This window comes from Eleutherodactylus coqui, chromosome 4, assembly GCF_035609145.1.
Source record: "Eleutherodactylus coqui strain aEleCoq1 chromosome 4, aEleCoq1.hap1, whole genome shotgun sequence".
Lineage (NCBI taxonomy): Eukaryota > Metazoa > Chordata > Amphibia > Anura > Eleutherodactylidae > Eleutherodactylus > Eleutherodactylus coqui.
Window position 1 is genome coordinate 70,564,906 of NC_089840.1, and position 25,009 is coordinate 70,589,914.

The following is a 25,009-nucleotide window of genomic DNA, read 5'->3' on the forward strand; positions in this document are numbered from 1 at the left end:
TACTCTTGGTGTTCCATGGTCAGAGTGACTTGTTGAACTTGGGCTTGTACTCGGCTTTTATCTCGCAGCGGAGTAACCCTTTTCAGGGCGGGTGCTCTACTTGGATGGCCAGTCCGCATTGGGCTGTTCAGGCGATACCTCACCACCATTATCACAGTTTCTTGTTGTAGTCCATTCTAGTCTCCTGTGTTTGACCAAAGATGTTCCGTTAATTCATCCTCCGTTCTGACCTCTGTGCTTAGCTCCAGAATTAATTGTCTTCAGTCGCACCATCAAGTTTAATCATACATGACAGTCTGTCTATTAGTTTGTCTATTATAAAGTTATGTAATTTATAGATTGATATTTAAAGATTAGTACTTTACATAAAATATTAGAAAATTGCACAACAAGATAGATAAAGTGTACTGAACCAAAGAACGACCACTATAACGTAATGTTGATGGTGATGATTATTGTGATATAAACAGACATAAAGATGAAAAAAAATAGGAACAACCTACCAAATGGTAGATGAGACTCTAGAGTATTGTGTGGCAAATAGTTATACAGGGTGAACCAACAGTTTAGTGTTATTTCAAAAGAATTGGAGGGTTAGTAAAAAAGTTTGTTTTTTGCTGACTATACTTATATGGTTTTATATGTTTTTTCTTAGCATTAACGCAGGAGCTTGAAGAAAAGGAAGTGGAAAAATATCAGGAAGGTATGTAAATCTTTTTCTGTAACTCTCTCTCGCCATCTCTTCGACCGTATATATGCAGCTATTGTAGCTGCATGCAAAAATCACGACCATGTTGCGCTATCTTTTGCCGAAATACGCTGGAGGCTCCCATAGACGTCTATGGGAGATGACAAAAAAGTGAGGAAGAGGGAGTTTAGCTGCATCCAAGGAGACCAAAAAGATGACAGAAGCCTCTGTTTATCTATTAGAAGTCATTCCGAGGGTTTCTGCCAACCGAGGGATTTCCGCGCAGCAACGTATGTACCGCCCGTATGAGTAGATGATAAAATGCTAATTACCGTATATGCTCGAGTATAAGCCAAGTTTTTCAACACATTTTTTAATGCTGAAAAAGCCCCCCTCAGCTTATACTCAAGTGAGGTAGAAAAAAAAATGCAATACTCACCTCCTAGCCGGCGTCTGTGTCCCTGGAGCAATGGTCTCCCCGGCGGTGCGGCAAGCTGCTTGAGAATTCTCCCTGCTGTCATCTCCCTGCTCGACCTTGAATTCCACCGCCATCAGCGCTGTGTAAGCAAGCGCTGTGATTGGATCGAGCGCCAGCCAGTCACAGCCGGTGCTCGATTATTCACAGCCATTCAGTGAATGACATCACTGAATGACTGTGATTGGTTTATCGAGCATCAGCTGTGATTGGCTGGTGCTCGATCCAATCACAGCGCTTACTTACACTGACAGTGGGGAGAATTCTCAAGCAGTTTGCCACAACGCCGGGGACACCATCGCGCCGGGGACACAGACGCCGGCTGGGAGGTGAGTATTGCGTTTTTCTTTTTATCCAGTATATACTCGAATATAGCTTATACTCGAGTCTATAAGTGTTACCAGTTTTTTGTGGTAAAACGTATTGACTCGGCTTATACTCAGGTTGGCTAATACTCGTGAATATACATGACTACATCGCAGCTATTCTTCATTCATGCAGTTTGTAGTTACAATCAGCCAAATGTTTAAAAACGCATACGGCAGTGTGAAGGAGCCCTAGGGTGAGGCCGATTACTGGGAGGAATAGTGGGCAACTGTTGGCCCGTGTAAACAAGGGATCCGACAAGGTAAGTGAGCAAGAATCACTTACTTGTTGGAGTCTATTGGTTTTTTAGCTCACAAATCAAATGACTATCGTCCACTGCAAACATCTATTTATCCATCAATGACCTCTATGAACAACTGCCTGTTCACAGAGAATGGTGGTGGGCGGCTGAAATGATCTCCGGCGCACTCCGCCTACATTCAGTTGTCTCGTGTAAAGCCACTCTTAGGCCTCATTCACATGAGCGTGTGCGTATTCACGCTGGCCACACATGCGCCATAAAATCGCAGCAATGAAGGGTTCCGAGATTAATTAGCATTTTCTCGTCCATTTGACGCTGCAGCATGGAGTTCCGTCAGCGGCACAATGACTTCTATTAGCTTAAACAGCTTAAATAGAGCCAGCAGTTCTCTTTTCCGAGCGCCGGACGCAGGTAAACTCCCTCCCCCTCCTTTTTTTTCTAGCTCCCACAGGAGTCCATGGGAGCTTCCTGCGTTTTTCGACAAAATATAGGTCATGACCTATTTGCTGCTGCGAGAAAAATTGGTGACCAAAAACGGTTGTCGATTTGTCGTTTGACTACGCGATTTTTTCACGTGCCCGAAAATCGCCTATGTGAATGGATAGATTGGAATCCAATGATACACATGGTAACAATTTTCGACCGACATTTTAGCATGACTAAAGTGTTGGGTAAAAATGCTTGTGTGAATGAAGCCTTACACTGATACACATGTCAAAGATAAAATTGCCTGCCCTACCCACATTACCAGTTTTATACACATACTACAGTACAAAATCATTTCTAATTAGAGATGAGCGAGTATACTCGCTAAAGGCAATTGCTCGAGCGAGCATTGCCCTTAGCGAGTACCTGCCCGCTCGAGATGAAAGGTTCGGGTGCCGGTGGCGGGCAGGGAGCTGCGGAGGAGAGCAGGGCGGAACGGAGGGGAGATCTCTCTCTCCCTCTCTCCCCCCCGCTCCCTCCTGCTGACTGCCGCTTCTCACCGCTCTCCCGTGCCGGCACCCGAACCTTTCGTCTCGAGCGGGGAGATACTCGCTAAGGGCAATGCTCGATCGAGCAATTGCCTTTAGCGAGTATACTCGCTCATCTCTATTTCTAATCTTTATATAACGGCAACATATTCCACAGCACTTTACAAATCAGAATTAATTAACAGAACTAATTAACATTTTGAACAATAGGAGTGAGGGTCCTGCTCTCAAGAGTTTACAACCAATGAGGAAATAGGGGTGACACAACATAAAAAGTGCTTGTTCTGTACAATTTTTTAACCATCTTTTGGATATATAGGGTACTATACATATCCGGTTTCTGCTGTCAATTATATCAAAATCTGATTGGTCAGCCACATAGTTAAAAAAAAGGCTCCAATGCAGAGCTGATACATTGCTGTAAAACCCATGGCTGAATACCAACCATTGCACATCCCATAGAAAATATTGGATTTATTTTTACTTTGTCAGCCACATTAAGTATGTTTCATTGTTTCTTGGTCCATCAGAAAACAGGACTAAAGGTATAAAAATAATAGTTAATTTTCTTTTATCCTAATACTCTTCCAAGATCGTTTATAAAACGAGTTCATTATCCCAAGGCTACTTTAACCTTAGGGCAAATGGTGCACTTGTACTGGGCTCTCTGGCAGCGGGGCCGCCTGCTGCAAGCACTACTTTTAACTGAGGCCTCAGGATGCAGATACAGTTGAATAGTATTGCCAGTGGTGGATTGTATTATAGGTGGTTCAGGTGGCTGCCCGGGGTCCCCCAGATGACCTACCTTATAATAGATAGCACACTCATCATAATCGTCATGCGGCAGCCCGTGGTCGCATGCAGCAGACTGGTGGGCAGAGTATCACCCAGCCAAAGAGTGGACATAGAAGCTCTGCACACTGGCCGGCAGCTCAGCCCACCTCTCTTGGGCAGCACACACATATACCCTATACAAAGCTATATGGTTACAGCTGTTTGCGGCACCGTCTTCTTCATCCATGGCCCACACAGCTTTTTGCTATTTACCGCTACGTGAATACCTAAGTATGTGCAGATGGCAGGTAGCAAATTCAATAATCTCCGAAGTCCCAGAACTCCAGTAGGGGCAGTGAAAAGAAAAAAAATTCATTATAAGGCTGCTAGGGTACACTTGTCAGGGTGCATTATTCTATGCACCAAAATCCACATGTATACATGCAGCTTATTGAGCAGAAATGTGCAGCAGCAGATTTAGGCCGGGTTCACATGGGTGAGAAAATTGCGCAAGATTTGTGCATTGTGAGATCTCGCACGAATATGAACCCTATTCTTTTGAAACAAAAATGCCTCTTATCCCCAGGAAAATTGCATGTTGGCGATCACGAAATTGGGCTGTGATTCCCGGTCCGATATTGGGCTCACCCGTGTAAAGTTAGTCTTAGGGCAGATTCAGTTAATTGTAGGGCAGAGAAAAGATAGGACCTGCTCCAGACCGGACGGCACCTGTGTTCCCGCAGCTTTTTTCAAAATCATGCACTATGATGCAGAGTTTGAAAAGCCGGCGAGTGTAGCTGCACCTGCGCTCGTATGGAACATCCTAAGCTGCGTTTTTAGCTGTGTCTTGTGAAGTAATTCTACACTGTGTGAACCTTCTCCACAGAGGGGTCACACACACAGCAGGTACATATACTTATCTGTTTTTACCTGTATGTGTAAGGCCCCCTGTCCACGGACGCGTATTCGCCGGCAGTAAACCGCTGGCGAATCACGCCGGCCCCTGTCCACAAGCGGAGCATCATTGCGATTCTCCGCTCAGGGCAGGCAATTCGTAGCATGCTGCGTATTGCCCCGATTCTCTGCGGCCAGCCTATCTATCAGATAGGGCTGACTGGGGGAGATTCGGCGGCAGCTCCTGCTCCCGAGCGGCGGCTTCCGCGGCGGAGATCTGCCGTGGGACTTCGCAACGCCTGTGGACAGGGGGCTTAAGCATTTTGCTATTGTCTCTATGTAGTAAGCCTGGACCCATTACTGTATCTACTGCACTAGGATGATATCATGTCTAGGAGGTGGGCCTACTCGTGAAACCTTTACACTGGGCTCAGCAACGTCTTAAGATGGCCCTGCATTATCCAGTTGATTGGCCGCCTGCACACGACCGGGTCGGATCCCACAGCGGAATTACAACCTGTTCCCAGGCGGTGACCCCTGCGTATCTGTCTGGATTCTTCTTTATTCTGTACTGCGGATGTGCCCACCGGCGCAACAGCACACAAGCGCAGTACAGAGTATGCCGCCATTGCTAGGCTATGATGCGGTTCCCGTGGCTTTTCTGCAATGACTGCTGAAGGGCCACAGGTCAGATGGCTTCCATTGGACTTCAATGGAAGACGTCCACACGGAATCCGCCTAGAAATAAAGCATGCTGCGATTTTTTTTCCCTCCGCGAGCAGAAAATCGTAATTGATTTCTGTTCATGGGCAGGAAAAAACACTATTCCATAGCATGCTATGGCAGGTATTTGCTGCGGAATTCGGAGGTGGACGCCCGCTCCAGATTCTGCAATGCAAATCCGGCCGTGTGCAGGCAGCCTTAAGCTTGGTTCACACAGAGCGGATTTGCCGCGGAATGCCCCTGCAGAATTTTGCTGTGGTCGCTAATCCCAGGGTTAACCAGCCATGTGGACGAGATTAGTCAAAAATCTTGTCCACACGGCATGGACAATCCGTCGTGGCATAAGCCGGCGCTGCGGTGAGGATTCCCGGGACGCAGCATGTCAATTCTTTTTTTTTTCTGTTCTGGCCTCGCTCCTCTCTATGGGAGAGCTGGCCGCAACAGAAAAGCATGCGGCAAAGCCGCTCCAAAACCCGCGACTAAGTGCCACGGGTTTTAAAGCTGCGCTTGTCCTGTGGAAATCTTGCGGTGTTTGCTGCAGCAAAACCGCAAGATTTCTACGTCAAATCCGCCCTGTGTGAATCCAGCCTTACTGTACAGTGGAATAGTGATATGCTTATAATGTAATAATGCAAACTATTCCTTTTCCAGGGCCAAACCTTTGATGAGCTATTTTCAGAATAAGTCATCAATAGTCGATCAGCAGGGGCCAACAACTGGGACCCCTTGCCAATTAGCTGTTCTCAGCTGTCTGCCAGAAACACGCAATGGGTTGGAATTGCAGTGAAAGTTTCCATTCACTTGAATGGGAACTGTGCCTGCAATACCATTCTGGGCCACTGCAGGGTGTGCAGAGCTGTGTTTTTCCAGCTGAACACAGCTCTGTGAGATCCCAGGCAACAGACTCCTGCCAATTAACTATTGATGAGCTATCCAGAGAGGTTGTCAACAGTTCAGAGCTGCAAACCCCCTTCAAGAACATCAACATATTTGTGTGCAAAATTTCATAATGCCAAGAACAATGGCGCAGCAGTCAACATAAGGGTGATTGCACTGTCGTAGAATATTCCGCATGGAAAAATCCACACCAACATTCAGATGTGCACCATGTGGACTCTGACACAGAATTACAACAGAATTCATGCAGATTTGAGAATGATGAAATCTGCAGTAATTTTGCCCCAAATCCATCTCATATTCCACGTGCAGATGCTGGTGCAGAATTTTCCGCACAGAATATCCTTCTACGTGTGGAATCCATAGGCGAGCGCGATATCGGGACGAGAAACCCAGCCCACTATTGCGCTTGTCAACGTGCATATAAAAACGCCTCACATAAATTCTATGAAATTGCGATCCTCTGGCGCTTAAGGGCGCTTTCACGTGCGCCGGAGGATCAGCAAGTGTTTTCAATGGGCCCTGATAAGATCATAAGAAGCCATTTAGGTGTCATGGCAGCTGAGGGACCTTCTGAAGGACCCCATTGTTACCATGAATGACCGCCAGTCAGAATACCACATAATGTATGAGTGATCAAACAATCGCTAGTTCAAGTCCCCTATGGGGACAAAAGAAAGACATAAAATGAAGTTTTTTAATTATTATAGAAGATAAAAAAATATTAAAAGTTAAATAAAACTTTTTCCCAGTTGTCACACTAAAAAGAAAAAATTACAAAGTGGTATCACGGTATCCATAAGAAATCAAATTATTAAAATATCATATTAATCCTGTGTGATGAACACTGTCAGAGAAAAAAATATGCATAATGCCAGAATTGCACTTCTTTGATCACCTGTCTCCTCCAAAAAATTGAACAAAAAGTGATCAAAAAGTTGTAACTACTCCAAAATGGTATCAATAAAAACTAAAAAATTAGCCTCTACACAACCCCATCGACGAAACATACAATTATGGCTATAAAAAAAGATGGCAACAGAAAGCAATTTTTTGTTAAAGTGTTTTGTTAATGTTGTACTACATGAAAAAAACCTATATACATTTGTTAAGGCCATAATTGTACTGATCCACAGAATAAAGATGTCATGTCATTTTTGCTGCAATGTGAACACCGTCAAACCAAAGCCCACAAAAATGGCACAATTGCAGGGTTTACTTTCCATTTTGTCCCACTTAGAATTTCTTTTATTTTTTTCCAATACATTACATGGTACTTTAAATTGTACCATTTAAAAATACAACTTGTCCCTCATGTAAATATTTGGCTGGAAGAATAAAAAAGTTAAAATTTTTTGAAACTGGGGACTTTATAATGAAAATGACAAAAAGTGCAGCAGAAGGAAGGGGTTAATATATTTTTTTTATTATTACATTATTTTCTCTTTTTTTTTTTTGTACAATATACTGAAATAGGCATAAATACTTTCCAGCCCTGGTAGCCTGCATTAAACCCCAGGCTGCCTTGGAAAGTCACCAACAACCCACGATCATATCTCATTGGCACAAATGGAGTGATAGAGGGCCCCCCTGTCTAATAGCTTAGACATCGCTGACAGCACTAGCCGTTTAACACAGTTGACACCCTCTGGGTATGGAGCCTGCTCCATACATTCCCCGCCGACCAAGGGCATACATGTACACTCTCAGTCATGAAGGGGTTGAAGGCATGTTCTGATTTAAATAAAGCTTTTTCATTTTCTTATGAAATTTTTGTATCAATTAGGCGATGTTCACATTACCATTATGCTTTTTGATTTTCTGTAGAAGACGGATCTGTCTTATGTACGGATCCTCCCCGCCCGCATGGATCAGTACAAAAAGAAGATCTAATGACTACGGTATTACCGTACAAAACGTGCACTGGTGTGATTTTCACATGGCCAGGACAGATATGCACCTCAGAGAAAGTAATGAAGGTTCCCAAGTAAAAAGAGAGATCTTGAAAACTATGAGGGAATTATATAGAAGAACGTGTTAGACAAGTGCATAACTTTTCATTATCCCAGAAGATCGGATATTGTCCCACAGGAAGTATTCTATCGCTTTTTTGCATAGCTTTTTTCCCAGGGAGCATTGCATGGCATATAAGACTCCCTACACCCTTGTGGTGCTCTCCACAAGGGGAAACAATACTACCTTCAGACTTACATTGATGGTCCCTCAACTAGCCAACCAGAACCCTACTGTGCACTAATGAGGAGTAAGACTCCTAATATAGCTGTATATTCATGGGTATCCTGTTTTGTCTTACATTCCCTAATTATGTTACATGGCCTGTGAAAAGGTTGGATACTAACTGATAGGATAGTCACCTTCCAATAGGTGGTGCTGTAAATACATTAGATCATCATTCATTTGCATTCTACCACAAAGAAGCTGTAAGTGCTGAAACTGGAACACCCTTCTAAAGGGGTTGCCCCATGAAATGCTTCAGTTTCATATGGATGTGTTACAGATGACATTGCAACCGTATGTCATCAGTATGTCATGACTATGTCATCAGTATTTCATCTGTATTGGCCTCTACAAAAATGGAAAAAGTAGCGCATTTTTAAAGAGAAAAATATATTAACTTCACATTACGATCCGCAAAACGTGGATCAAATACGGAAGTAAAACACGCTGAAAGCGGCTTTAATTTACTTTTATAGTCTATTAGAGATGAGCGAGCGTACTCGCTAGTCGAGCGAGTAGTGCCTTTTGCAAGTACCTGCCTGCTCGTCTCTAAAGATTCGGTTGCCGGCGGGGGAGAGCGGGGAGGAAGAGGGGGGAGATCTCTCTCTCACTCTCTCCCCCCCCCCCCCCGCTCCCCACTGCTCACTCCCGCAACTCACCGCTCTCCCCCGCCGGCACACGAATCTTTAGAGACGAGCGGGCTGATACTCGCATAAGGCACTACTCGCTCAAGTAGTTTGCCTTATCGAGTATGCTCGCTCATCTCTATTGTCTATGCTTTCTCCAAAGAAATAGCCAAATGTGAATGTTCAACTGTTTCTGACAGTGAGGCTAGTTTCACATGGGCCATCACCATTTTGCCGCGAGAAAATCGCAGCGCTGTTCATTGCGATTTTTGAGCGTCAGCGATGCTTTTCTTTAGAGAATAATCTCGCATCGCATCACTGCTGCCTGCAATGAAATCGAGCAATTTTTTAAATCGCAAAAGTCAATGTGACTTACTAATGTTAACGTCGCATCGCGTAAACATCACAGATGGGAAGGAAGCCATTGTAAATCATCAGTTTCCTAAACTGCTTTTTTACTGACTAATGCATCAGGCGAAAATTGCACGATTTTCTCGCCCGTGTGAAACCACCCTGAGGGTTGAGAAATTGGGCAAACTGGGCAAATGTCCATGGCCACCATCCCCAAAGGGGTCTCTTGCCTTCAGTGTCATCACTGCTATTTAGTAATGGCGCTGCCACTACTAGCAAGACAGCATTAGCTGAGTTCGCTCACCACGCCGTCACTCCCGACCCCTGAAGTACTGATCGTACTGTCACTAAGCTGTTGCAGTCTATTCTTGAGTTCCTTCTCCCGTGCTATACAGCACTGTACATCTCCTATCCTCCCATCCTCTCCTCTTTGATTCCTGTTCATTGAAGCTCCAAAGTACAGGAAACAAGGGAGAAAGATGCACAGCGCCACACACCACGAAGGAAGGAACTAAAGAACGGACTGTAACATCTTAGTCACAGTGCGATCAGCAAACTATAAACTTGTGGGGGCACTTATTACCTTGTTGGGGCCACAAATGAGGGCACTATTACAGTATAGCAAGGCTTTAGGAGGCAGCAGGATAGGTATTGCAGGAAGAAGTTGTGCCTTTAAGGCTTAACCCCTTAAGGACCAGGTTGTTTTGTACCTTAAGGGCTTATTTAGACGACCGTATATCGGCTGGGTTTTCACGCCGAGCCGATATACGGTGTCCTTGTCTGCAGGGGGAGGAGGATGGAAGAGCCAGGAGTAGGAACTGGTGGGGGCAGAGCTAAGCACCGTTACTTAGATCCGCCCTGTCTCGCCCCCTCCTATTGCAAGTAGTGGCAAGGGGCGGAGAGAGGGCGGGAGCTCAGTTCCTGCTCCTGGCTCTTCCATCCTCCTCCCCCTGCAGACAAGGACACCGTATATCGGCCGGAAATGGAAACCTAGCCGATATATGGTCGTCTAAATAAGCCCTCAGGACCAGACCCTTTTTAGGGATTTTACCCATGTGGTGGTTTAACTGCCCTATTTTTTTTTCCTTCAGCTACCAAAATTATTTTTGCAGCATTTTTTTCCCGTGACATATAGGACGATTTTTTAAATATGTTTTTCACAGCCTTTTTTTTAGTTTTTCTTAGTTTTATTGTGGGTAAAAAGCTAAAACAAATGATTTTTCAACATTTATAGTTATTTTTTTTTAATCAGTATATTTACACTAAAATAAAGTATGTGAATGGGTTCTTCATTTTGTTTTGAACGTTTTGATATATAATATGTATGGTTTTGGATTACAGGGCAGATACGGCGACTGTTTTGGTTGGTGTCGGCTTTGGGTTATTTTCTTTTTTATGTATTTATTTTTATTGTAATTTGTATTTTTATCTGTAATTTTGTTTTACTTCTTTATGTAATAATTTTTTTTTACTATGTCCCCCATGACATCATATAAAACCTTTTTTAGTTCCACTGTAGCTGGGGCATCCATAGGAGCAGCATAAGCCCCAGTTACAGGGAAAACATCCCCTTTTAGTGACAATAGTCACTCGTAGAGCTGATCAGGGTCTGCTAAGATCTTGCAGTTCTGCTGTAACAGGGGATCCTAGTGGTCACGTGACCGCCGGCTTGCATAGTGGAAGGAATACTTCCACTTTCATCTTTTAGTACAAAGCGCTCATTGAGCACTGTGTACTCAGGAAAGGAGAAGGTAGAAGGGGTTAAAAACCACAACTGCCTTCTCCTTCGGGTTCTAAGCTGTGACTAACAGCTAACAACCCAACCTGCTTCTGATTGATTGCAGAAGCAGGAGCTTTAATTCCCCGTGTTTTTTTTTACAATCAGCTGGGATTAAAGCCCAGGACCAAGCGCCATAAATTTACAGTGCTTGGTCCTTAATGGGTTAAAGGGATATTCTGGTGGTAAGAAGTTATCCCCTATCCATGGGATAGAGGATACCTAGCTGATTAGTGGGGGTCCGACCTCTAGGACCCCCACCAATCCCCAATGCACTGAACTTGGCAATCTCTGGTGTGCTCGTTGAAATGAATGGAGTGGTGGTGCACCTGCTTAACCTCCGCTCTGTTCATTTGATGACCAACCGGACCCTGGTTCTCGGGATCCGTGAGGGTCCCACTGCTCAGATCCCCACCAATCAGCTAGTTCTCCCCTGTCCCATGAATAGGGAATAACTTCTTACCACCAGAATTCCCCCTTAAAGGCGCTGTCCCATATTAACGTTTTATGGCTGAGATGGCAAAACCATGGCTCTTCCCCAACCACCTTGCCAGGTGTCACGGAAACAGTCGATAGGGTAGTCATTTTTAGTTGGTGTGCCGGAGAAAGCCAAGAGCTTGTATTCTGCTATTTTTTAGTTGGCTGCATTAAAAAGAATGGAGCGGCACCACACATGCCCAGCTGCTACTCCGTTCAATCTCCATGTCACTGTGTGGATTGCGTTGAGCTTGCCATAAGGAGAACATCTGGCTGTTAGGATTCACTCACATGAGCATATTTAGGCGCAGATTGTTTTTAAACGTAGCATGCAGCAAATACACATGTAATATGCATATTCACTGTTTATTGTATGCATCCATAGACTATAATGGTGCGTATTATGTACAAAAATAGGTCAGGAACGGTATCATCTTTCCTTAAGGAGAGCACCTAGAAAGCAAGTGAGTAGACTTATAAGGCCATTTATGCCCCTCTGGGTAATATGTAAATAAGGAAGATGGAACAATACTTCTGTAGCGCCACCTATTGGATGGCAGCATTCTTGCAAGCCAATGTGAGACTCCTTATACAAGTCTTTTTAACAATGTCTGGGAATTGAAAACAAAAAGCTAGAAAACCCTTCCCGACCCACGTCTTAAGCCTCTCACTAGCCAAACCAGAAATCTACCGAACACTGATGAGAGGCAAAACCCCCAAAACAGCTGATTGTGTATGGTTTTCTGGTTTCTGTTTTTCAGTTCCCAGTCATTGTTACAAGGCTTGTATAAAGTCAGACATTAGCTTGCAAGAATGCTGCCTTCCAATAGGTGGCACTGTGGAGATATTGTTCCATCTTCCTTATTTGCATATTTTCCAGTGGAGCATGGATGGAGGTCTCCTCACATACCTTCTAGGTGTTCTCCTTAAGGAGAGATGGTAACTTACCCAACACTCAACATAGGCCTCTCACTGGCCATGCCAGAAACGTACTGCACGCCGATAAGGTGCAAAACCCCCTAAACAGCTGTGTATGGTATTCTGGCATTTGGTTTTTAATTCTTAATCATTGTTATAAAGACTTATATAAGGAGTCTAACATTGAACTGCAGGAATGCTGCCTTCCAATAGGTGGCGCTGTAGAGGTATTGTACCATCTTCCTTAGATCACTCTCACACATGCCGCTTTTTACCACGATTAGCTAGGCGTGCAAAAAAAACGTACGTAATACCTAATAAAGTATTGCCCCACTTGTTCTGTCTTTTTTTTAGTTACCTTTACACGGTGCCACTATCGGGTGCTTAGGCGCCTGACAGCGGTTCCAGCAACTACCGCTCTGTGCTTTCACACAGTCATTCAGAGATTGGCCAGAGATCTCTTCCGGCCGCCCCCCTCCATTCGCTGCAAACAGGCAGTCACTCGGAGATTGAGTGACTCCTGTTTACAGGGAGCAAAAAGTCACTTAGTAATCATTCTCACTGAAACGGAACGACTAGCGCTTACTCAGCGACTTCTTGCTCAGTGCCTTGTCGGTGGGTACACGGACCGACAGTCGATTATTCGGGCGACTCGGCCCTTGTATAGGTACTTTTAGAAAAAAATGGAAGCAACCAGGAGACAATTAAATCTTGTCGTCTCTGCAGGATTCTGTAAGACTCCTTCAGGATGAAAATGAGGAAAAATAACCCTGCGGACGGACAAACACCGTGGTCATATTTTTCTAGTTTTTTTTTTACCATTTTTTTTAGGTGTAGTTTTCCTTTAAATCTCTCCATACTATTTATAGGCAAATGTAGAGTATTAATGCTGCACTAGGGTGACACTGATTGTTTTATTCCGCAGTGCCCTACATGCAGGAACAGGAGTCAGGGAAAATATGTGATGAATAATGCTTTTGTGTCTTTCATCTCTCGGATTTTATTATGCATTAGATAGGGCCCCGATCACTTCTTCTTGCAGCTCGGTACGCAGACAGGAAGGTGCATTTGGTGAAATACATTCCTCTAATGGAAATATCAGCTTGGGGCTCCCTCTTGGAGCCTCCAAGGATTTTCAGTCCCCCTCCCAAATGCTGGGCTTTGGCACTCAGCAATATTTAGGAACACAAGTCATGTATTCACCAGTTCACTGCCAGCTCATAAAATGCCGCATATAACATAGTATTTAATTTTTTCTTGCAATAAAAGAAAGCCAGGATTAATCCACAGCTATATCATAATTATAAGGTGCCATGCAGCATTCTCCCTCAGCTGTGCAATCTGGAAGACGAGGACTCCATGGGTGCCTATGGCAGGAACACGGAGGTTGTGAACTTTGCACAACCAAAGGTCACCAAGAAACCCTAGCCTTAAAGGGGGTGGCCCAGTTGTACAAATTGTCCTATACTCCCCCCGCTTCCCCTGCTCCAGCTGTGACCCAGTGCTCAGTCCACTACTCCGGTCTCTGTTTACACCTGCAGTCCTGCCCGACCGTCAATTGCAGACGGGCCGTGGATCAGGCAGCTTCCATTGACTCCAATGGAAGCCGTCCGTGCGGGAATCGCAGGAAAATGGAGCATGCTGCGATCTTTCATCCGCGAGCAGAATCCGCAATTGGTTTCCGCTCATGTGCATGAAGAATCATTTATCGATAGCATGCTATGGAGGGTTATTGCTGCGGTACCTGGAGGCGGAACGCCCACTCAGGATTCCGAAGCAAAAATCCGCCCGTGTGCATTAAGCCTAAGTTAAATACATGAGTATTCCAGAGTGCAGAATGAAATCAAGTGAACAAGTTTTCTGTGGATCACTTTCGGTGTAGTTACACATTAGAGGCCTATCAGTGCTAGATTAGCTTAGGCCAGTATTTCAATTGTCAACATTGTGGGGCTTTTTCATGATGTAATCATGGGATCCTGTGAACGTAAATATCTTGTCAATGCAAGGGGTCAAAGGAGGATGTCAAGAATTGACATCAGGCAGTGTACAGTCAAGCGAATTGTAACTGAAAATGCTTGTTGCTACATCTGATGTGCTCTCCTTTCTTAAGTTTCTAGAACTGAACAGGGTTTTTTATAAACTCATGGGGTCCGCCGACAACATAGAGCTGAGGGGCCGGACAAATACTTTGGACAGATACTGAATAATACTGAATTACAGGGGCTACTCTATCCATCTGATTTGATCCTCCTGTTACCAACTCCAATATAGGCATCAATTCAGCCCTTACAAAGAAGATATTAAACCATCAGAACATGTAAAAATACTTAAAACATATATTTATTCTATCTTATTTTCCCAGAGCAAGATTACCACTTAGGCTGGGTCCACACAGGGCATAATGGCCGTGGAACGTCCGTGTGGACCTTCTGCAAAGACATTCCGCCCACGGCTTTAATCCCGAGATTAGCCAGCAAAGTGGACGAGCTTTGCAAAAAGCTCGTCCACACACTGCGGCCAAGCCATGCTGAAATTGACTTGCCCTAACGGAATTCAAAGACGTGGCATGTCAATTGTTTCCCCGTTTCCACGGCGACCTCTCTCCTCTCTATGGAGAAAGATGGAGAGAGATGGCTGCAGTGGAATGCAAGCGGCAGAGTTGCTCCAAAATCCACGGCAAAAGGCCGCGGGTTTTGTAGCTGCATTTCTCCTGCAGAAATCTCGCGGTATTTCCGTGTGGTCATTCTGTGAGATTTCCGCAAGATTTCAGTCAAGTGTGAACCCAGCCTCAGAAGTGACAAATCTAGGTCACTACATATGGATAGAGGTTGTCTTCGTGTGTCAAACCCTTTAGCAACATTATACTGTATAAGAGAATACTTGCTAATACAATTATCTAATACTTTAGCTAAAGTACCTGAAAAGTTTAAGACGAGGTGTGATGTAGGGGTGTAACTATAATGAATGCAGTCACACCCTGGCCATGGAGACTTGAGGCTGTGCAGCATTATAGTTGTTACAGATTTTACATTGCAGCCCAGCAGCTTCAATCTAAGCCTCTAGTCTGTGTTCTGGGATGTCTTATCATGTACACCATATTTCTTGGTCTGCCGACTAGGACGTTCTGTAATGTACCGGTCTTTGCTGCCACATAGTGTTGTCTGCTGCAGAAGATGCATGTTAATCGATTAACTCTTGGAAGCTCTTGCTGAACCATCTTAAGACATACAGAAACTGCTGCCTGATTCAATATCCACATATTGTAATGTAACTAAATAACTCTTTACCATATTCCCATGTATCATCATTAGTAATGTACCATGTAACGGCCCTTTCATACTAGCGTTTTCATTTCCATTTTGGTGCCCCTTCGTGTGAACAGCAAAACTAGGAAAGCGTTTCAATTTTGCAGCGCATAGAAATGTATTGAGACTGAAGACCTTGAGGTTCAATCCGTTTCTGTACTTTCAGGTTTTCGCACTGGAACAATGGCGCAGACGGCTGCAGTAATGTTTCCAATTACAAAAAAAAAACAGAATACAAACTGATTAATTTTTTATTGCATTGTAGTCAACAGGGAGACTGATAAAACTGGAAAGCAATTCATTTTTCATTTCCATTTTTTGTGTTCCCCTTAGGACACCTTCATGGTGGTGGCAGTGGCTCCTCTCCAATGAATGCAGTTCAGTGCTTAGCACTGCTGCCTTGCAGGGCTGGGGTCCTAGGTTCACATCTTACTAAGAACAACTTTGAAAAACTTTTATGAAATGTTTCCTTTGGTCAGATTTGAACCTAAAACTCCAACAGTGCTAACCACTGAGCCAGTGTGCTGCTTCTTCCTTCTCTAGGGAGGAGAATAAGAAGAAAAACAATGAGCATATACAAACTCCATACAGAGGTTGTCCTTGGACGGATTTAAATCTAGACAGAAAAAAGGACATAAGCCCAGAATCCAATCCAGTTCTCTCAGAATCAAAAATGCCTATGAATTGGATAACTTTTATTAAACTGCTTAACAAAAAGATTGCGCATGGAAATGAAAATATTTAAAAGCCCGGTATATAGTGCAGACGTATATATTTTTGTATTGTGGTTTATTGCCATCCATAGTATCAATTGTATCCCATATTCCGATAGCTGTCGTTCTATGACTGTAGTTATGTTTGCATTGGTTATTCAGCAGGCCAGTACTAGAGAGAATGATGAGTGCTCAAAAATTGATCAAGGCGCACGTTCCCCATAAAGACCAGTAACACAAAATTAGTCCTCCTACCTGGAGGTGCAATGAAGCCTCCAGAGTATTGCCTATAGCAGTGATGGGAAACCTTTTGAGCGCGGTGTGCCAAAATTCGCCAAAATACCAAGCATAACTCGGGTGGTGTGTCACTTCGAGAAAAAATCCATAAATTTGCGATATTTACAGTTTAAATAACAAAAAAGTATAATTGTAATATCTAACTGTATTTAGTAAACCTAAAACACCCATAGCACAGGCCCTCGCCTCTCCCAGCCTCCCCCTCACTTATCTTAGTAATGATGAGCCCCCAGCAGTGACAGTGGCCCCCAACAGCAGCCCCCAGCAGTGATAGCGGCCCCCCAGCAGCAACAGCGGCCCCCCAGCAGCGACAACAGGCCCCCCAGCAGCGACAACGCCCCGCACAGCGGCCCCCCCAGCAGCGACGGAGGACCCCCCTCCAGCAGCGACAGCAGACCCCCCCCCCAGCAGCGACAGCGGACCCCTCCCAGCAGTGACAGTGCCCCCCGAGATCCATGTACTCACCCCATCCATGTCTTGGCAGCTCTGCTCCTCTGCTGGCCTCCGCGCCGCTAGCAGAGATGATCTTTGGCACACACTGACGTCAGTGTGCTGCCGTACTCCTCTCCTGGTGGCTCTCACGGAACCAAGTGGTAAGAGACGTCGGGGGAGGCGGATCCCGGCTGCACACTGACATCACAGTGTGCGCCGGGATCAGCACTGCTACCGGTAGTAGCGCTGGTTAGTGAATACCAGCAGGATAGCCGCGGCCCCTGCTAGCATTCACCAACGGGGTTAACGGCCGCGTGTCAGTGCTGACATGCGTGTCATAGGTTCGTCATCACGGGCCTATAGCATCTGACTATATAGCCTGATTGTCAGAACCTGCCATACCATCCTCCAGCATTTCACATGGAGGGAAGCTATATTCTAGCTATCTTATGAGCAATAACGATAACCCGAAGGGTTAATAGCGTGGGATAAGAATGCCTGCAGTCTAGTGGTGTCTTCGGGGGAATATAGGAGCTATGAGGGATTTGAATCTAGAACTGCAGTGCTGCAAGGCAAACAGTGTAAATGACTCAGCCACTATATTTGTTCTTTCTTCTCAGGAGGAGGAGTACAAGAAGAAACAAAAAGAGAACATACTAACTCCATAAATTGCCCTTGGCCAGTTTTAATCCTAGAACACCAGTGCTGCAACGCAAAAGTGCTAACCTAACCACTGAGCCACTAAGCTTCTTTGCCTTCTCCCTCCTCCTGATTCTGCCTTTTGCTACTTCTCTTTATTCTTCTCTTCCTCCTCTAGAAGAGGCAACGGGAAGAAGGAAGGAGATGCATGGCAGTTCAGTTGTTAGCACTGTTACCTTGCAGCACTGGGATCCTAGGTTCACATCTCATCAAGGACAACATCTGCATAGAGTTTGTGTTTTTTCTTCTACTCCAGAGACAGAAGAAGAAAGAGAACTCATTTGTTTATATCTGGTGAATAATAGTGATATAAAAACCTCTGTACACATCAGGCCTTTGTAAATGAGGGCAATATGGGTACATGTTTAATTGTGGCCTGAATATTTTCATTATGCGGTACACCAAAGTGCTTTTGTTCCTCCTCACCGTGGTACCCCGTTTCCCTGAAAACAGGACCTACCCCAAAAATTACCCCTTGCATGATTTTCCAGGATTTTTAAGGATGCAGAATGATTTTTCAGGATTTTTGAGAATGCTTGAACTATAAGTCCTACTCCAAAATTAAGCCCTAGTTACAGTTAATTTAAAAAGTCAATTTAAATAGTGTCCAGGCAGCTATACATGTAAAAAAGTGAAATTCTTTGTAGCAAAAATTAATTTTAAGACACTGTCTTATTTTCAGGGAAACAGGTAGGAGAAGAGAAGGTGACACCTGCGCTGAATACACTGCTGGTTTAAGCTGGGAATGTGTCATTTTTAATTCAGTAGGGATCGGCAATGAATATAGATGGCACACACTATAGGTATTTAAATTGCAAAATGTATAGCATTAAAGAGGTTTTCCCAGATAACAATATTAATGGCCTCTCGGCAATGCCAGCAATCAGCCGTTTAACCCCTTCCCGATATGCACAATGCATGTATAAGGAGGGGTATTGTATCTCCTTGAGGAGAGCATCTAGAAGGTGAGTGAGGAGACGTTTAAGGCCATGCATGCTCCTCTGGGAGATATAATAATAATCTTTATTTATGTAGCGCCAACATATTCCGCAGCACTGATGAAAACAGTTGGGGTGGGGGGCCTGCTCCAACAAGCTTACATACTACAGATAATGGGGTGATACAGAAGGTAAAGGGGCTGAGGATCGGCAAGGTATGGTGAGGTGGAGAGTGAGTGATACTATACGCACAGACAATGGTCAAAATTGGGCCGTATAGTGGCTGAATTGGTATGACTTCAGGGGGTAGTTGATTACGGGTAGCAGGGGTTGCAGTAAGTAGGTCAGGGAGCATGTTATCAGGCGGAGTACAGAGGGGTTTGGTTTGGGGGATATGGTATGCCTTCCTGAAGAGGTGTGTTTTTAGGGCACGCCTGAAATTTTGTGTGTCAGGGATTGCCCGGATAGTTTTGGGTAGCGCGTTCTAAAGGACTGGTGCTGCTCTGGAGAAGTCTTGGAGGCGGGAATGAGAGGTTCGAGTTAAAGGGGCACTTAATCTTATTTTGTTAGTGAAGCTGAGGGCGTGGGCTGGGTGGTGGATTGAGATAAGGTAAGCAATGTAAGGCACCGCGGTGCTGTTGAGAGCTTTGAGGATGAGGGTGGTGAGTTTAAGATGAATTCTGTATCTGACGGGCAGCCAATGCAGTGACCGGCACAGGGCAGAGGCATCAGAGTAACAGCTGGACAGGAAGATGAGCCTGGCTGCACATTTAGGATGGATTGGAAGTTGTAGAGTCTGGAGCAGGGGATGCCGATCAGCAGCGAGTTGCAATAATCGAGCCGAGAGTGGATGAGGGCAACAGTGAGAGTTTTTAGCATGTCCACAGTGAGAAAAGGGTGGATTCTTGTGATGTTCTTGAGGTGCAGGTGACATATTTGGGCAAGAGATTGGATGTAGATATATGCAAATAAGGAAGATGGAACAATACCTCTACAGTGCCACCTACTGGATGGCAGCATTTTTGCAAATCAATGCCCGACCCTTTATACAGGTGGCGCTACAGAGGTATGCGTCTGGTGTCATTGTATGGAGCGGGACGGGAGCAGAGTCTACTCCATACACGTTGAGTGTCAGCTGTCTTTGACAACCTACACCTGTTTGCAACAGCTGTGATCAGAGAAAACTCTGATCACAACTGTTAAATATTAAAATGTGGCCTTCAATTCTGACAGCAGCATTTAAATGGCCGGATCAGGCTTGAAATTTCCTGAATGACATTCCCGCAATGAGATCAAAGGGTGTCATGGTAGCCTGTCAGAATACAGTATAATGTAATACTATAATATTGCAGTACACTGTATAAGCAATGAAACAATAGCAAATTCAAATTCCCTATAGAAACTGAAAAAGTAAAAATAAGTAAAAAAGTTAAAAAAAAAACTTTTCCAGTTGTCACATTAACCATAAAAATTTTAAAATTGCTATTGCTGTGTCCATGAAGTTTAAAAGTGCAATTTATTAAAGTGTCACATTATTAATCCTGCACAGTAAACTCAGCCAGAGAAAGATTATGCAATGTCATGATGAAAAAATGATCAAAAAGTTATATGTACCGAAAATGGTACCATTAAAAAGTACAGATTACCTCACAAAAAACGAGCCCTTTCACAGCTGCATCGATGAAAAGCTAAAAAAGTTATGGGGGGGTCAAAAGACTTCTCTCTGCAGTGGTCAGGTTTGGTATTATAGGCCACTCACTTCAATAGGAACTTGGCCTTCAATACCAAGCCTGGCCACTGCAGGGAGAACAGATCTGTCTGCTTCCTGCAGGAATCAGCTCTGTGCACAAGTGCAAATAGCTCATCAAAGGGGGTTCTGTGTGGCGGACCCCCACCAATCTACTATAGAATGTCTATCCTAAAGGCCATCAGTAGTTTACAACTGGACAGCCCCTTTAAATAATCCTGTCACATTCATGCAGAATTTATCTATTCATGCCCGCATGAATGTGCATAAGTCCTAAAAGGACCACTTATTACGACCATGCAGGGCAACAGTTCTCTGCCTGCATGGAGGCAAACAGTAATGTCCAAACACAACAGTAAGTATCTGGACATGAAGACAGGACCAAACAGAGGTATACAAAACGCTGCTCATTTAGTAGACAAGACAAGGATACAAATGAACAGAGAATCCACTCAACAGCCAAATCAACCTACACCTGCAGTGCTGAGCTCCTGTCAATGCGTAGGACCAGAGGCGTAACTTGGTCCCAATGCAAAACCTGTAACAGGGCCCCCAACTATAATGCTTTATTCATAGTACTGGTCTCCCTATATGGAAAAGAGAGGCCTTATGGGCCCCCCGAGGCTCCTGGGCCCGGGTGCAACTGCATCCCCTGCATCACCTATATGTACGCCAGTGCATAGCACCACAAAACCTAGGAGCACAAACTGACACATTGTGACACCTACATTATATCTCTGTGTCCTTCTGATAGTCTAGATCACAGAGTCACAACCTGTGGCCTGAGGAGCCACACATGGCCTACCATGCCATTCTGTGCGGCCCCTAATCATCTAGTCACAGACATGCTTATATGTATGTGACTTATCACATGTAGTTTCCACTAGCGTTTGCGAATTTGCTGGTGCGAATTTGCGTTTGCGAATTTCCAGGTGTCTATGGGACTTATTAATGTTAAAAACGCATTGTGGCAAAATCGCAATTTACCGCGAAATCGCACTAATTGTGCACTTTATCCTTTGATCCCTGTTTGGCACTTTTGAAAGGAGTATATAAAGTGGTCATCTATGAATGTGAATGTCAATCGTAGTTTATTGGAGTTGAGAAATGATAGACTGTTACCACAGCGCACAATCTATAATGGAGAGAACTGCATGCATGTATGGTCTCTGGAGTGCGGCTTGGGAAGAAGGATTGTGCAGGAAAATATCAATATGTGCAGATGACACAAAACTATGTAAAGATATTAACACAAGAGGACGCAAGAATATTGCAAGAGGATCTGGATAAGTTGGGGGTTTGGGCAGAAAAGTGGCATTTGAGGTTTAACACTGATTAATGTAAGGTTCTGTACATGGGCAGAGGTAATACATGTCACCATTACACACTAAATGGGAAACTATTGGGACATGGAAAAGGATTTGGGGGTTTTGGTTAACTGTAAGCTTAACTGGAGCAACCAGTGTCAGGCAGCTGCTATCAAGGCAAATAGGATCATGGGGTGCATCAAAAGATGTCATGGGCCACATGATTAGAACATTGTTCTTTCTCTTTACAAGTCATTGGTAGAACCACACATGGAATATTGTGGACAGTTTTGGGCACCGGTACTCAAGAAGGACATATAAGAGTTTGAGTGGGTACAAAGGTGGCCAACTAGAGTAATTAAAGGGGTTGTCCCGCACGGAAAAGTTTTTTGTTTTTTTTTCATAGACCCCCCGTTCAGCGCGGGACAAACCCAAGGGACGTGATAAAAAAAAATAAATAATTTTACTTACCCAAATCCCGTCTCTGCAGCTTCTTTCTTCTTTGTAGCCAAGATGGCCGCCGGGATCTTCACCCACGATGCACCGCGGGTCTTCTCCCATGGTGCACCGTGGGCTCTGTCCATTGCCGATTCCAGCCTCCTGATTGGCTGGAATCGGCACACGTGATGGGGCGGAGCTACGCGATGACGCGTAGAAGGGGGTGGAGCCAGAACGCCGCTCGTGCCGAGACCGAAGAGAAGGGAGAAGACCCTTCTGCGCAAGTGCGTCTAATCGGGAGATTAGACGCTGAAATTAGACGGCACCATGGTGATGGGGACGCCAGCAACGGAGCAGGTAAGTGAATACCTTCTGTATGGCTCATATTTAATGCACGATGTATATTACAAAGTGCATTAATATGGCCATACAGAAGTACTTAACCCCACTTGCTGCCGCAGGACAACCCCTTTAAGTTGGACTACAAAACCCAGAGATGTTATCAAAATTGGTATTATTTAATTTAGAAAAAAGACGGCTGGGGGGGTGACCTAATACACTAGCCATGTATAACATATCAGGGGACAATATAGAGATCTCTCCCATCATCTATTTATACCAGGACTGTGACTGTAACAAGAGGATATCCTCTACATCTAGAGGAAAGAAGGTTTCTACACCGACATAGAAGGGGGCTCTTTACTGTAAGAGCAGTGAAATTGTGGAACTCTCTGCCTGAGGATGTCGTGATGACAAATTCGATAGAAGAGTTCAAGAGGGGCCTGGACATCTTTCTAGAGCGATACATTATTATATGTTAGGGCTGTTTCGCACAAGCACTGTCCGTGCACAGTATGGCCACGTGCAAAGCCCCCGGCTATACTGTTCTAAAAATCACGTGAACGGGTTAGTTCAAACTACTTTGAAGTAGCCCGTTCACACAATCCGAGGTGCATGCTTTCCAGCTCCCATAGGGGTGTATGGAAAGCTACCGGCAAAGAGATGACAGGTCCTAACTTTGCCCGCACCTCAGAGTTGACAGGTCCTATCTTTGTTAGATGCACTAATTCAGCGCGTCTAACAATCTTTCACATCATTGAATCCCATCACAATTGTGACATCATTGAATGGCTGTAATTGGTTAACGCAGCACCAGCTTTCATTGGCTGATGCCGCGCTGAGTTAGCCAATCAGAGCATTAGCTATCAGGAGGCGGGGCATTGGCTGATGCCGCGCTGAGTTAGCCAATCAAAGCATTAGCTTTCAGGAGGCGGGGCATTCAAACCCAGCATCTAGAAAGCAATGCTCTGTCAGCGTGGAAGGGGGAGCCACACCCTGCAGCAGCGCAGCAGGAGGTGAGTATTGATTTTTTTTCTACAGTGTATTCCCGGTGTATAAGTCGACCGTTGGGGGTCATCTTATACGCTGGAAAATACGGTATTTTCTGTCTCCATCTTCTGCGCACAATAGCTTTTTTATTTTTCGGTCGATATAGTTGTGTCAGGGCTCGTTTTGTGCAGTACGTCCTGTTGTTTCTGTTGGTACCATTTTGGAATACATAGGACTTTTTGATCGCTTTTTATTAGATTTTTTCTTGGCAACAGGGTGACCTAAAAAGCGCATTTCTGTTAGAAGGACCCTGGCTGCCATGACACCCGCACGGCTCTCCCGATCTCACCACGGGGGGGCGTACAGGACCCGCGAACATCGTACAGCAGCATTTAAAGGGTTAAAAGTCCCATATCGTCCATGCAGCCGAACGGGGTTGTTGCCCGCAGGTCTAAGCTGTAATAAACAGCTGACACACGTGATGTATGGAGAGAGATAGCAGCGCTATCTCCCTCCATACACATCCTGCAACGGCAGGAAGTAAAAACACAATAGCGTGGTCACTAAGGGGTTAATAGAAATCGAAAGTTTGCCTAATTACAGGTTCAGTGAGATTTTATCCATTACTGCTGTTTGACTCCCTTCTTTCCCAGACTCAGACATGGAACACCTTATTGCATGAGAACACAAGCTTCTTACAAGCTGAGCGCTGTGTACCTCCAGCAAGACTTCTGGCTATAAAATATAAGATAATTAATAGAAGCACTAATAATTAAGTCTTGTTTTAGCAGGTTGGTAAAAGGTGTCTGCTTTAAACATGTGAATGTTGTATCTGTGACTCCAATGAAAGAGAATTATTATGTGTCTGTTGTGTTGGGTGGAGAAATCTGACGGCCCGATGAAGTCACTTTGCACTTATGACAGAGGATATATAACAAGATAATTGGCTTGATTCCAGTAATTTCGTGTAGGTAGTTCTCATAACTACTATAACATTATATAAACATGAAGGATTCACCTGCACCATACAGACTTGAAAGTGGATTTCAAAAGGATATTCTCATCTTCGACATTTCATGGTAGATCCATAGGAAATGTCATAAATGTGTGATAGGTGCAGGTCCCACCTCTTATACCCACACCTGTCTCCAGAAAGGGGGTCCCTACACTTCACTCCATCCTGAGAGTTGAAGCAGCCACTGTGAATTTAGAGGTAGCTAGTATTATGGAAACAGCTGAGCTCACTGTTCTATGCAGTTCCCATAACCCCATTCACATTTATGGGAGTTATAGAAACAGTGTAGCATAAAGAGAAGTGTTGAGTGAACCAAAACAGTTGAACCCTCTTTCAGATTGAACTTTAG

The 25,009-nt window shown here is 44.5% G+C and overlaps 1 protein-coding gene across 1 annotated transcript in view; it reads left to right on the plus strand.

The window, feature by feature from the left end:
- Positions 1 to 25,009, plus strand: part of CCDC92B (coiled-coil domain containing 92B) — a 62,832-nt gene that overhangs the window by 34,823 nt on the left and 3,000 nt on the right. The window contains exon 2 of the mRNA XM_066598601.1: positions 656 to 703. Within this exon, the coding sequence (XP_066454698.1) occupies positions 656 to 703 (48 nt within the window). The remainder of the gene's footprint in view (positions 1 to 655; positions 704 to 25,009) is intronic.